The sequence below is a fragment of the Elephas maximus genome, chromosome 19 (genome assembly GCF_024166365.1).
Source record: "Elephas maximus indicus isolate mEleMax1 chromosome 19, mEleMax1 primary haplotype, whole genome shotgun sequence".
Taxonomy (NCBI): Eukaryota; Metazoa; Chordata; class Mammalia; order Proboscidea; family Elephantidae; genus Elephas; species Elephas maximus.
Genome location: NC_064837.1, coordinates 38,030,317 through 38,042,502, shown reverse-complemented (window position 1 = coordinate 38,042,502; position 12,186 = coordinate 38,030,317). Strand labels below are relative to the sequence as shown.

At 44.0% G+C, this 12,186-nt stretch overlaps 1 protein-coding gene across 1 annotated transcript in view; it reads left to right on the top strand.

The window, feature by feature from the left end:
- Positions 1–11,139, top strand: part of LOC126063149 (uncharacterized) — a 128,252-nt gene extending 117,113 nt beyond the window's left edge. Inside the window, exons 4-6 of the mRNA XM_049861340.1 lie at positions 5,366–5,451; positions 10,283–10,334; positions 10,759–11,139. Of these exons, the coding sequence (XP_049717297.1) occupies positions 5,366–5,451; positions 10,283–10,334; positions 10,759–11,139 (519 nt within the window). The remainder of the gene's footprint in view (positions 1–5,365; positions 5,452–10,282; positions 10,335–10,758) is intronic.
- Positions 11,140–12,186: the final 1,047 nt, after the last annotated feature.

Sequence of the window (12,186 nt, the reverse complement as noted above, 5' to 3'; positions counted from 1 at the left end):
TCAACATGAATCTTTTTAATGTCTACGTAATATTCCACTATATGTTATACCGTAATATATGTATGCATTTCCTTATTAATGGACACTTAGATGGCCTATAACTTTTCACTACCATAAATGATGTTGCAGTAAATACTTTTGTATGCATATTCTTACACTTGAATTAATGATTTCCCCCTAAGAAATTTCTAAAAATGGAATTGCTAGATGTCAGGGCATGAACATTTTTTACGCTGGTAGGTCTGAAGTACTACTCTAATTTATACCCCAATTAACAACGAATTAGAGTGATTTTTCCCTTCCATCTACTCACCAATAACGAGTAGAATTGATCATTTTACACTTTGCCAGTAAAAGTGGGGAAGTAGTATCTTTTTTTTTCCTAGTGTAAATACAATTCTATTCAGTAGAGCCTGCTTCATATAAGGAACAAGGTAGAAGAAACAGCTCTGCCTAAGTCCGTGGGGATGAGGACGTGGAAGGAAAGCATGAGGAAGGAATGCAAGTAGCACTATCCTTGGAAGCAGAGAGAATTGACCGCAACTGTGGCGTTGTCATCAACCAATTGCGTAACCTTCAGCGGCACTTTTCTGAGCGTCTGTTTCCTCCTCTGGCTATTTACATGACAACAGAGTTGTGCTTGGCACATAGTGGCTAATAGATAGCAGCCACCACCACGACTCCAGGAAAAGCTTTGCTTAGTACAAGCAATATGAAATGGAAGAATAGAAATGAAATGAGTCACTCTGATTGTTGAAAGGGGAAGGATACCTGGGGAAGAGTCATGGATTTAAGTTGGACCTGCTTCTTGGTTAAGATGGGGCTTCCAGAGAAGCCCAACTGGAAGGCCATCGTGGGAAAAGGCACCAAGGAGGAGAGAATGCCAGGCATGTTGGGTTGGGAGTGGCTTGTAGTCTGCAGTTCAAGTAGCTGGAGCAGAGAATGTGAGAGTGAAATGGGAGGCTATGTAGACTCTGGGCCAGAATTTGGAGGGCTGAATACCTGGCGAGCTTGAGTAGTTTAGTTTCTAACCTACCCACAAAAGAGAGGAACTGAAACTTTTGGAGAAGGAAAACACACACACACACAGAGCTATGTTTCACCTGAAAGATAAACATTATAAGGACCTCTAAGATGCCATATTCAATTTGTTTACATACTGACTTCCCCTAATAAAGTGGCAGCTCGAAAACACAATAAACTAAAATAGCAATGGCCCTTTTCCAATCTACAGAAAAAATTAAGGTGGACAATTTTTCCCATGCTTAGTTTTTTCTGCAATTTTTTTCCTCTTAAATCTTTGGCACCCACAAACACTTGTCTACACTAGAATCTAGTATATAATTGTGTCTGGTTTATCATAAAATTTTATAGTGTTTGCTTTAAGTTTAATATACTGAACTAGTATTTCTTGATGTTGGCAAAGAGCAGGAGGAATTCTGGGTATCCATTCCCGGGACACACTTGAGAACCATAGCTATAAACAATGAACATCTTCAGGGCAGGGACTGTGTGATATTCATTCTTGTCTCCCCAACAGCTGGTGCAGAGCTTAGAATATAGTAAACTCAAAACCAAACCCGTTGTTGTCGAGTTAATTCCAACTCATAGTGACTCTATAGGACAGAGTAGAACTGCTCAATAGGGTTTCCAAGGAGCGGCTGGTAGACTTGGACTGCCAACCTTTTGGTTAACAGCCAAACACTTGACCACTGTGCCAGCAGGGCTCTATTAGAATATAGTAGGTCCTCCAAAATTGTTGGTCAAAGTAAAAGAAAAGGAAAAAAAAAAAAAAACAAAAAAAACTCTGAACTCTATGGGTAAGGGTAGGACCCAAAAGGGAGAATTAAATCCCTTTTTTTTTTTTTTACCAGCCCAACAATGAAGTTGGCAGATAGCTCAAAAAAAAAAAAAAAAAGAGACAGACCCAATAAAAATGTGCTAATCAAATCATAAAACAAAATGAAACAGTAAGTATGATACAGAAAAATCATTGAGTAAAACTGTGCGATTGATATTGCAGTGTATATTCCAGACAGGTAGGGTTACTTACCTATTAAATTTTATTTTTCAAATACGAAACTTTTCCTTCCAAGCAAACGAAACACACACACACAGACGGTTCGCTTCTCACTGACTCTGTACAAATTACCCATAATACTCAACAGTTTTTTTCACTTCAACATTTGACACAGGAATTGGAACAGATTGTCGAGCCAGTTTTCACAAATCTGGAGCAGCAGGTTTTTTTGTTGAAAAAACATTTCTACTTATCCAGAGATGTTCCCTCAAGGGATGTGAATACTGTGTTCAAAGCGTTGACTTCCTTATAAAGCAAATTAGGAGAGAACTGTCTTTCCATGTTGATAACATCCAGATTTGAAGTACTTCACCCAAAGACAGCTGCTCAGGATTGGCCTAGCTAAAAGGGCCCAGAGGATATGTGGTTAATTTTCAAAAGAGACCCACTTGAGAGGATTCCGAAGCCGGCCAGGGCTTCCTCGGTAAACGTATTAACTGCCTGAATTGGTAAATCACCCTTCCGCAAGGAAGGCGCTTTGAAGTAGGGAGACGAGGGAGAACGATATTGCTTTGTCCTCTTTCAGATAATTTCTGAAGCTGAAGTTAAAATAGGTCTTTGATGGCAACCAACCTGGTCTGATGACATTTCTAAACAGTACTTACCTTGAAAGCTGGTAGCAAGATCTATAAAAGAAAAGAAGACAAAAGAAAACATTACCGTAAAGCCTATGTTTATAAAAGAAAAATAAGGCGCCCTTTCTGTGCTGGTGTCTTGCTGGGAGAGAGAGTTAATAATGCGAGTTGGAAATGGTCTGTGCTGCAGAGAGACCCAGCAGCCTAGAGGAATCAGCGAGGGCTTTGTTCTTTCCTTTTCTTTTCCTTGTCTGCATCACCGTGCACACGCACGCAGTTAGGCAGCAGTTGCTGTTGAGTGAGTTATGATTCGTGATGACCCCACATGTGTCAGAATAGAGTTGTGCTCCATAAGGTTTTCAATGGCTGATTTTTCAAAAGCAGATTGCCAGCCCTTTCTTCTGAGACACCTCTGCGTGGGCTTGAACCACCAACCTTTTGGTTACCAGCTGAGCTTGTTAACCATTTGCATCACCCAGGTACTCTGGGAGTAAGGTATTGGGTTACTTTTCTATGCTGCATAACAAGTTACCACCAATCTAGCAGTTTAAAACAACACCCATTAGCTCACAGCTCTGCAGGTCAGAAGTCTAACCCACTGCCATTGAGTTGATGCTGACTCATAGTGACCCTAGAGGACAGAGTAGAACTGCCCCATACAATTTCCAAGGAGTATCTGGTGGATTCAAACTGCCAACATTTTTGGTTAGCAGCTGTAACACTTAACCACTACGCCACCAGGGTTTCCGGTCAGGGGTCTAGACGGGTTTACCAGGTCCTCTGCTTAGGGTCTCCAGGCCAGAATCAAGGTGATGGCTCTGAGGAAGACTCTACTTCCAAACACATTCAGGTTGTTGGCAGGATTCATTTCCATGTGTTTGTAGGATTGAGAAGGAGCCCTGGTGGCACAGTGGTTAAAGTACTCGGCTGCTAACAGAAAGGTCAATGGTTCAAACCCACCAGAGACTTGGCAGGAGAAGATGTGGCAGTCTGCTTCCGTACAGATTTACAGACGGGCAGCTCTACTCTGTCCCATAGGGTCGCTATGAGTCAAAATTAACTCGGCAGCAGCGGGATTTGAGTTTGGTAGGACTGAGGAGCTCTTGTCCCCACTGGCTGTCAGCCATGAGTTGCTCTCAGGTCCCAGAGGCCACTCTCCTGAAGTCCTTTGGGTGGCTTCCTCCATGTTTAAATCCAGCAACTGTGCTTTGAACCTCCATGACTGGCCTGGGAAAACACGCTGCTTTAAAAGGGGCCATGCGATTAAAGATTAGTTTCACCTGGATGACGTCCCATTCAATTAACTCAGTCAACCTATTAGTAACCTAAATTACCTTTGCAAAATCCCGTCTGCCATGTAATGTAACCTAATCACAGACATAACATTTCATCATATGTACAGTCCCAAGGGTCAGGGTGGGGAATCTTGGGGACTATCACTGGCTTCCGCCTACCATGGGCAGCATGATCACACAATGAAATATTAAGTCATGGGTCATTCTTAATTTGCTTCCAGCACAAACAGTTCAACAGTCTACTGGCTGAGAACTTGGACTGTGGTGTGTCTGTCTACTTGGGCTTAAAACCAGCTCTTCAACTGTGGCTGTTTGACCTTGGGCATGTTAATGTAGGTTCTGCTATAATATTTGTTTTGAAAATGCAGACTTGTTCAAACAGCATTGATACATTAGTAATATAAGCACAACATTAATTTTGCATTTGCTTATACATGATTTAGGCCATGAGAAATAATAGGTGAATACAGAAAATGACCTTCAAGAATAAAATAGAATTCTACAAAAGGCACACACTTCAAACAACCACCCCAGTGTGCAGCATGTGTTGTGAGCCATACTTATCCACAAAGTGTTCTGCTTTCCCTCTGATCTCAGACAACCTTCTTTCCACCCCTTCACAATTACTCACAAGCTGCAGTCTGTCCAATGCCCACTTCCACTAGTAAACTTCAAATCTTGTTCAAGGTTAAATGCCATATTTCTTGTGATAATTATGTGTTTCTTAAACATTTAACATGTGTAAGGCTGTTCTACGGTTTTTATTTGCTTCCTATTTTTATTTTAATCTCAGTGATGTTTTCTAGTGTTGCTCCCCAAACTCACTTTTCTGGAAGACGCACAGTTTTTATTGCACAGTTTTTCACAGTGCAGTGCTTTTTTAGGAATGCATATGTCACATTATAGCAGAACTGACTGTAAGCCTCAGTTTTCTCTCCTGTTAGACAGGTTCTCATGTGACTATTGTGAGGAATATATGAGACAGTGCTGAGAATGAAATAAGCACCAATGTATGCCAGCTATAATTATTATCATTAAAAAATATTATTATCATTACACTGCCTAAATTCAAAACTGAATCTTGAGCCAACTCTAAACAGCAGTGAGGGTCAAATAGTGCTCCAAGCTCCAAGTTCACAGCCTAAAACATTTATACCATGGTGTGCTGCACTGCAGACTTATGGAAACTGCCCCTTTAAAGAGATCCATGCAATATACAAGAAAGAGAATACAGATAGGTAAACATAGGACTCTCCTCAACACTTGCCCAGTCTGGGTAGTGATAAGGGATGCAGCTAATTTGGAGAAATAGGCCTTCAATAGTAGCATCACTATTTTTAAACTCATTGAATAACATCAGGGCTAGTCCAGAGGAAACCCACCCAGCTTGTTATTGAACTTTTTGGTTTTGGTAGGGTGTCCAGAGAGCTATCAAGGCCAAAGAGAAAGAAGCCAGCGTTTTCAGCTGGGGGAAGGACCCATGCCCCCAATGGGAAGCATGGTGAGTCTGTAAATAAGACCCAAAGAGGACACCAGGTTGGATAGCCATCTGGAAATGGCCTATAAGCCATAGGATTGTCCATAGTAGAAGCAGAAATCTAAAGTGCTGCCTCTGTGCAATGACTGGTGTGGGTACGTCAAGAGAAGATAGGAGTCCTTGGACCAGAGTTCCGTAAATGGACCCTAGGAATTGAACCTGGTGTAAATGAAGAAGCTTGGGCTCTTTGGTATCAGAAAGGCCTAGTTCAAATTCCAATCCCGCTATTTGTTTGCTATATGACTTTGGGCAACTTTACCTTATTTCCCTGAGCCTCAGTTTCCTTGCCTATAAAGCAGCCATAGTACCATTCTACTTTATAAGGTTTTAATTAGCACTAAATTAAAGAGAATTTATGAAAGAATCTGGCAATGCTAAGTGACCTGTAAAATTAGGTCCCATTTGCCTTTACTTCACAGCCACCGTGAACTACTTTTCCACTGGGCATAGCTCTTCCAGGCCAGCTGGAGAGTGAGGTATGGGCATCTGACAAGAGGAAAGATACAGGAATCTGACCAATGACCATGACTTTATTATCCCTGCTCTACAATAGTTACATTCTCCTGTGCTTAACTCATTTCTCCGTAGTTTCTGTCCTCCTATGCCCTGAATGGAGCTCTGGTGGCATAGTGGTTAAGAGCTACGGCTGCTAAACAAAAAATCACAGTTCAAATCCGCCAACCGCTCTTTGGAAACCCTGTGGGGCAGTTCTGCTGTCTTATAGGGTCTCTATGAGTCAGAATCCACTTGACGGCAATGGGTTTTGGTTTTTATGCCCTGAATGGTCTGGAACTGAAATGTGAATTAAAATCTACATGACTTTGGTGCAGGAAACCCTGATGGCATAGTGGTTAAGAGTTCGGCTGCTAACCAAAAGGTTGCCAGTTTGAATCCACCAGCTGCTCCTTGGAAACCCTATGAGGGAGTTCTACTCAGTCCTATAAGTTTGCCATGAGTCAGAATCAACTCGTCGGCAACGAGTTTGGTTTTTGGTTGACTTGGTGCAGGTTTGAAACATAATCCCAAAGTACTTCGAACAGTCTGGACTCCTTTTATCTAAAGGAACCCTAAATCCAAGCTGATATGCTTTTTAATAGATCTTTACCAAAGGTTTGGGATAATGGTGGGGGATAATAGAAACAGCATAGGTGTAAACTTAAAATTGAAGACTAGACATCACTGCCATAAAAATCCATGGGCCTTACCTACTACAAGGAATTTCTTGCCAGTCGCCATATCCTCCAGCCTTAGATCCAAGCCTGTCCTCCTCACCCTTACTTTCTCCAATCCAGCCAAACTGTCCATCTTGCCCTTCCTTTAACAAGCTAAGCATGCTCTAGGATCAAAGCCTTTGCACTTACTGTTCCATCTGCCTAAAACACTGTTCCCCCAGATTTTCTATTTCTCCTTCACATTATTTGGTTCTCTGTAGTGGGCTGAATGGTGGCCCCAAAAAAGATATGCCCACATCATCCTTCCCAAAGTCTCTGAATGTTATTTTACGGCAAGAAATGTGATTTTGAGAAGAGGCGCTTACCATGGCTTATCCAGGAGGACTCTAGATGCCATCACACCTGTCTTTAAGAGAGATGTAAAGGGAGTTTAGACACACAGAGAAGACAAGGAGTCAGTGTGAGCACAGAAGCAGAGATTGGAGTGATGCGGCCCAAAGTCAAGGAATGCTGTCAGCTTCCAGACGCTGGAAGAGACAAAAAATGGATTCTTCCCTAGAATCCCCAGAGGGGATGTAGTTCTGTCAACACCCTTCAGACTTTCACCTCCAAATCTGTGAGAGAATAAGTCCGTGCTGTCTTAAGTCATCCGGTTTGTGGAAATTTGTTACAGCAGCCACAGGAGACTAATCCAATCTCTGATCAGATTTCAGCTCCTTCGAGAGGTGTCCTCTGACTACACTATATAAGACTAGCCCCTCCACACACACATCCCACTCTGTACCCCATTACATTAAACCCCATTACATTAGCCAGCTTTATTGTTCTCCATAGCACTTAACCCCTTCTGAAATATGATATGAGTGAATTTGTTTATTGTCTGTCTCCTACTCTCAAATATAAACTTCATAAGGACAAACCAAAAAAAAACAAACCCAGTGCCGTTGAGTCGATTCTGACCTATAGTGACCCCATAGCGACCCTATAGGACAGAGTAGAACTGCCCCATAGAGTTTCCAAGGAGCACCTGGCAGATTCCAACTCCCGACCTTTTGGTTAAGAGCCGTAGCACTTAACCACTATGCCACCAGGGTTTCTCTTTCATAAGGACAGGGGCTTTATTTTATTAAATGATGTATCTCCAGAGCCTAGAAAAGTGCCTGGCTCATAACAAATCTCTCCAAATATTTATTGAATGAGTAAATGAAGAGCTACTTACACTAAGCCTCATTGCCGTTAAGTCAATTCCAACTCATAGCACACCATAGGACAGAGTAGAACTGCCCCATAGGCTTTCCAAGGCTGTAATCTTTACGAAAGTAGACTGTCACATCATTCTCCCACAGAGCAGCTGGTAGGTTCAAACCACCAACCTTTCAGTTAGCAGCCGAGCGCTGAACCACCGCGCCACCAGAGCTCCTTGTATTTACACTAGGACTTCATTTTTAACTACATGAAGAACCAGCAGGACCTTCAAAATTACGATTTATATTTTAGGGTCTTATTGCATCCCTCCCCCAACTTTACCCCTAAATCTATAATCAGAAAAGTAGCAGCAAGTATATCTACTTTACTGGGTGCCCAACTGTGTGCTGGGTCACAGATAGGGGAGGGGAAGGGCAAAGTATCTTTCCAGTTACAGCTGCATTAAACAGTGCCAAGCTCACATGTCCCAGAGGTTAAGAGGAAAGCGAGCTGCTTCTTTCCAGCCCGTCCACACCTGCCAAGCTGTTCTTTACCATTTTGTAATTTCCCCAGCAGGTTTGGAGCAGGAGGAGTAATGGTTGGATAGTCTTACCTTGTCACAACTCAAAAGTGACATGCTATTTTTCTGTGCACCAATTTTCTACCCCAGGAGCCTTTATGAGCAGTGGATTAAGTGCGGGAGAAAGCAATTTCTATTTAAACGCTGAGGCTTATTAGTCAAACGGGGCACAACTGAGCCTTTCACTTAAAGAACACGGGAAGGGAGTGATGGATCAGATTGTCAGTTACTTAAGTGCTTAATTTTCTGGCTTTATTCTTTCTCCAACATTTCATTTAGCACATTTGAAAATCTCAAACAAATGATGACTTGAGATTTGGAAAGAGTTGGTAATAGTTGACATTCCAAGCCTCCTGTCTTTCCTTCTTTCTCTTTCTACCAGTCTGGCTTATGGTTCTTCCATGATGCGGCTTCTGGTGTTCAACAAGTGTTTATTAAGTACCTACTATGTGCCACAGACTCTGTGGCAATGGGTTGGGTTTTTTGTTTTTGTTTTTTTTAGGTGCCACCTGGTGTTACATCTTGGGGATACAAAGGTTGACTAAACCCAATCCCCATTTGCCAGAGGGCTCTCAGTTTCCTGGGGAAGATGGAAATTTAAACAAATCACTACAACAGTGTAATAAGTATGGAGGAGGTAAAGCTGGAGCTAAGCCTTAGTGGCTGAGAAGTAATTCACCAGGCAGAATCGAAGCAGAAGGAGGCTCCTGCCATAGGGGTCAACAAGTACGAAGGTATTGAGGAAAGTCTTTGGTCTGTTTGAGAAACTGCAACAGTTCTGCATGGCTGGAGTGTAGCATGTTGAGAAGAGGTAGGGGAGGCTGTCTGAGAGACAGCAAAAGGCCAGATCACACGGGATCCACCACACTAAGAGATTTGGACTTTAGCCTCTAGGTACTATCCCAGAAGAGTATTAAGTGGGGAGTGACTTGCTCATTTTTGCTTTGTTAGGAGAGTATGGAAGATAGATGAGGGAGACAAGAACAGAGGCAGGGAGGCTGGTTTTGGTGGCCTTAGCAGTATTTCAGAAAGAAGAGATGAAACTCTAACAAAGAAAATGGCAGTAAATACAGCAAAGGAGGGGCAGATGCAAGCAATGTTAAGAAAGTCATAACAGGACTTGGAGAGCCATCAGATGTGGAAAACGAGATCACGGAAGGAGCCCACCACGAGCCCCAGGATTCTGGATGTAGAGGTTAGAAGATGGTGCTGTTTTCCGGTGATCATGATAGTTGATGAAAGAGAGTAGGAGAAACTTCACAGGGCCAGCCAGTGAGCACTACCTGTGGGATGCCATTGTGCTTGGAAACAATATTTTCCCTTAGGTTGAATAGACAATTGTATTACATGAGCAAAAATCAAAGAAATATCGTTATGAAGTTAACCTGGCACATGAAGTAAGCCACATGACAATTACTTTATGGTAGGTTAATTAAGTAATAATGGTAAACAGCTGTTATAATGATAGGTCTTGGCATTACATTTCTAAAGCTAATCTCAACAGTTTTGCAATACTTAGCAAGAGAGGAGATCCTGGAAGACAGTAGGATAATAAAGGGTTATTCCCCTTGCCTTCGAGTTGGTTCTGACTCATAGTGGCACTATAGGACAGAGTCGAACTTCTCTATGGGACTTCCAAGGCCGTAAATCTTTGGAAACCCTGGTAGCATAGTGGTTAAGAGCTACGGCTGCTAACCAAAGGTCAGTGGTTCGAATCCACCAGGCGCTCCTTGGAAACCGTATGGGGCAGTTCTACTCTGTCCTAGAGGGTCGCTATGAGTCGGAATCGACTCGACGGCAATGGCATGGGTTAAACCTTTGAAGAAGCAGACTGTCACGTCTTTCTCCCACAGAGTAGCTGGTGGGTTCGAACTGCCTTGACCTGCGACCCGGAGTCCCTGCGTGACACGGTGAGCGTGGACAGGGCTGGCAGGGGTGGACGGGGGCCGGAGAGCTGGGACTAGCCCTGGCGGAATGGGAAGAAGGGCTGCATTCCCAGGAGATGCCAGAGGAGCAGGGCCGGGACGGGGACCACGGCTGAGGCCCAACCAAAAACCAAAACCAAACCTAGTGCCGTCAAGTAGATTCCGACTCATAGCGACCCTAAAGGACAGAGAAGAATTGCCCCCATAGAGTTTCCAAGGAGCCCCTGGCAGATTCAAACTGCAACCCTTGAGAGGCCCAGATCCTAAAAAATACTTCAGGGCGGGAACACAGGCAGGGCCTGGAACGGGGCAGGACATCGAGGGGCGGGCCTAGGGCCGGGTGGGACCTGAAGCCCTAAGCCGGGCCTCGCCGCTGGACCTAGAGGGACCCGCCGACTCCACCCCACAGAATGAGTCGCTGGAAAGGCAGATGCGGGAGCAGGAAGAGCGCCACGCGCGGGAGGCGGTGAGTTACCAGGAGGCGCTGGCCCGGCTGGAGGAGGAGGGGCAGAGCCTCAAGGACGAGATGGCCCGCCACCTGCAGGACTACCAGGAGCTGCTCAACGTCAAGCTGGCCCTGGACATCGAGATCGCCACCTACAGGAAGCTGCTGGAGGGCGAGGAGAACCGGTGCGCACTGCCTACAGCAGTAGGGAATTCCCACTGCCCCTCCTTGCTGCCCTTGATAGAGTCGGCCTTGCTCTCTTCAGGAGCTGTGCAGTGTTTGGCCTTGTGTCCAGCTTCCCTCATGCCCCAACGCCCAGTACTGCGCCTGCTTAACACACAGTAGATATTCAATAAACTTTTGATGGATGAATAGATTCCATTCAAACTATACTGATTAGGTCCCACACCGATCTTTCAGCCAAGCGCTTAACCACCTCACCACCAGAGCTCCTTAAAGAGTGAGTTAGTAGCTCTCAGTTTAGGAGCCCTGGTGGCGAATATTTTACCAATTAGATATTCATTTCTCTGAAAAGCCATTCATATTGGGACTTCTAGGATTACTGGAAAGGAGGCCTGGTGATCGCAGGTTCAAACCCACCAGCTGCTTTGTAGGAGAAAAGACCTAGCAATCTGCTCCTATAAAGATTGTTGTTGTTGTTGTTGTGTGCCCTTGAATCAATTCCAACTCATAGCGACACTGTAGGACCGAATAAAACTGCCCTATAAGGTTTTCTAGGCTATAACCTTTAGGAGAGCAAATCACCAGGTCTTTTCTCCCGCAGAGCAGCTGGTGGGTTCAAACTGCGAAACCTTCAGTTAGCAGCTGAGCCATTAACCGTTGCATCACCAGGCCTCCTAGGAAACCCTGTGGGACAGCTCTACTCTGTCCTAGGGAGTGGCAAGGAGTCAGACCCAACTTGACGGCACACAAAAACAACAAGATTACTGGAGTTGAGGACCCCTCAGCAATTCACAATTTAATGAAATATTTCTTACGATGTGGTGTATGACTGTTCTACTCGAAGTGTGGCCCACGGAATAATGTCGATCCTCAAGAATAAGTGCTTAGAAACTTCTATAACAAATTGACATTGCCCCAATATCCAAGGCATACATGGTCAGTAGGTATTTCTCATTGAATAGAACATAGTTCAGTTCAGCTACAGTCAAATTCATGTGGTGAGTTGCACATGTCATGAGCTGAGAAACCACATATTGGTCAGCAGCAGATTAGAAATACAAAAACAAAACTGGGGCTTCGCCAAAAATAGTTTTAGAATACTGGTTGATGGTTCACTCACATCAGAATACCTGGAGTGCTTATTAAAAACGCAGATCTGTGGCTCCATCCTGGGACCTACTGAGCTCGGATCTCTGGAGGTGAGGCTGT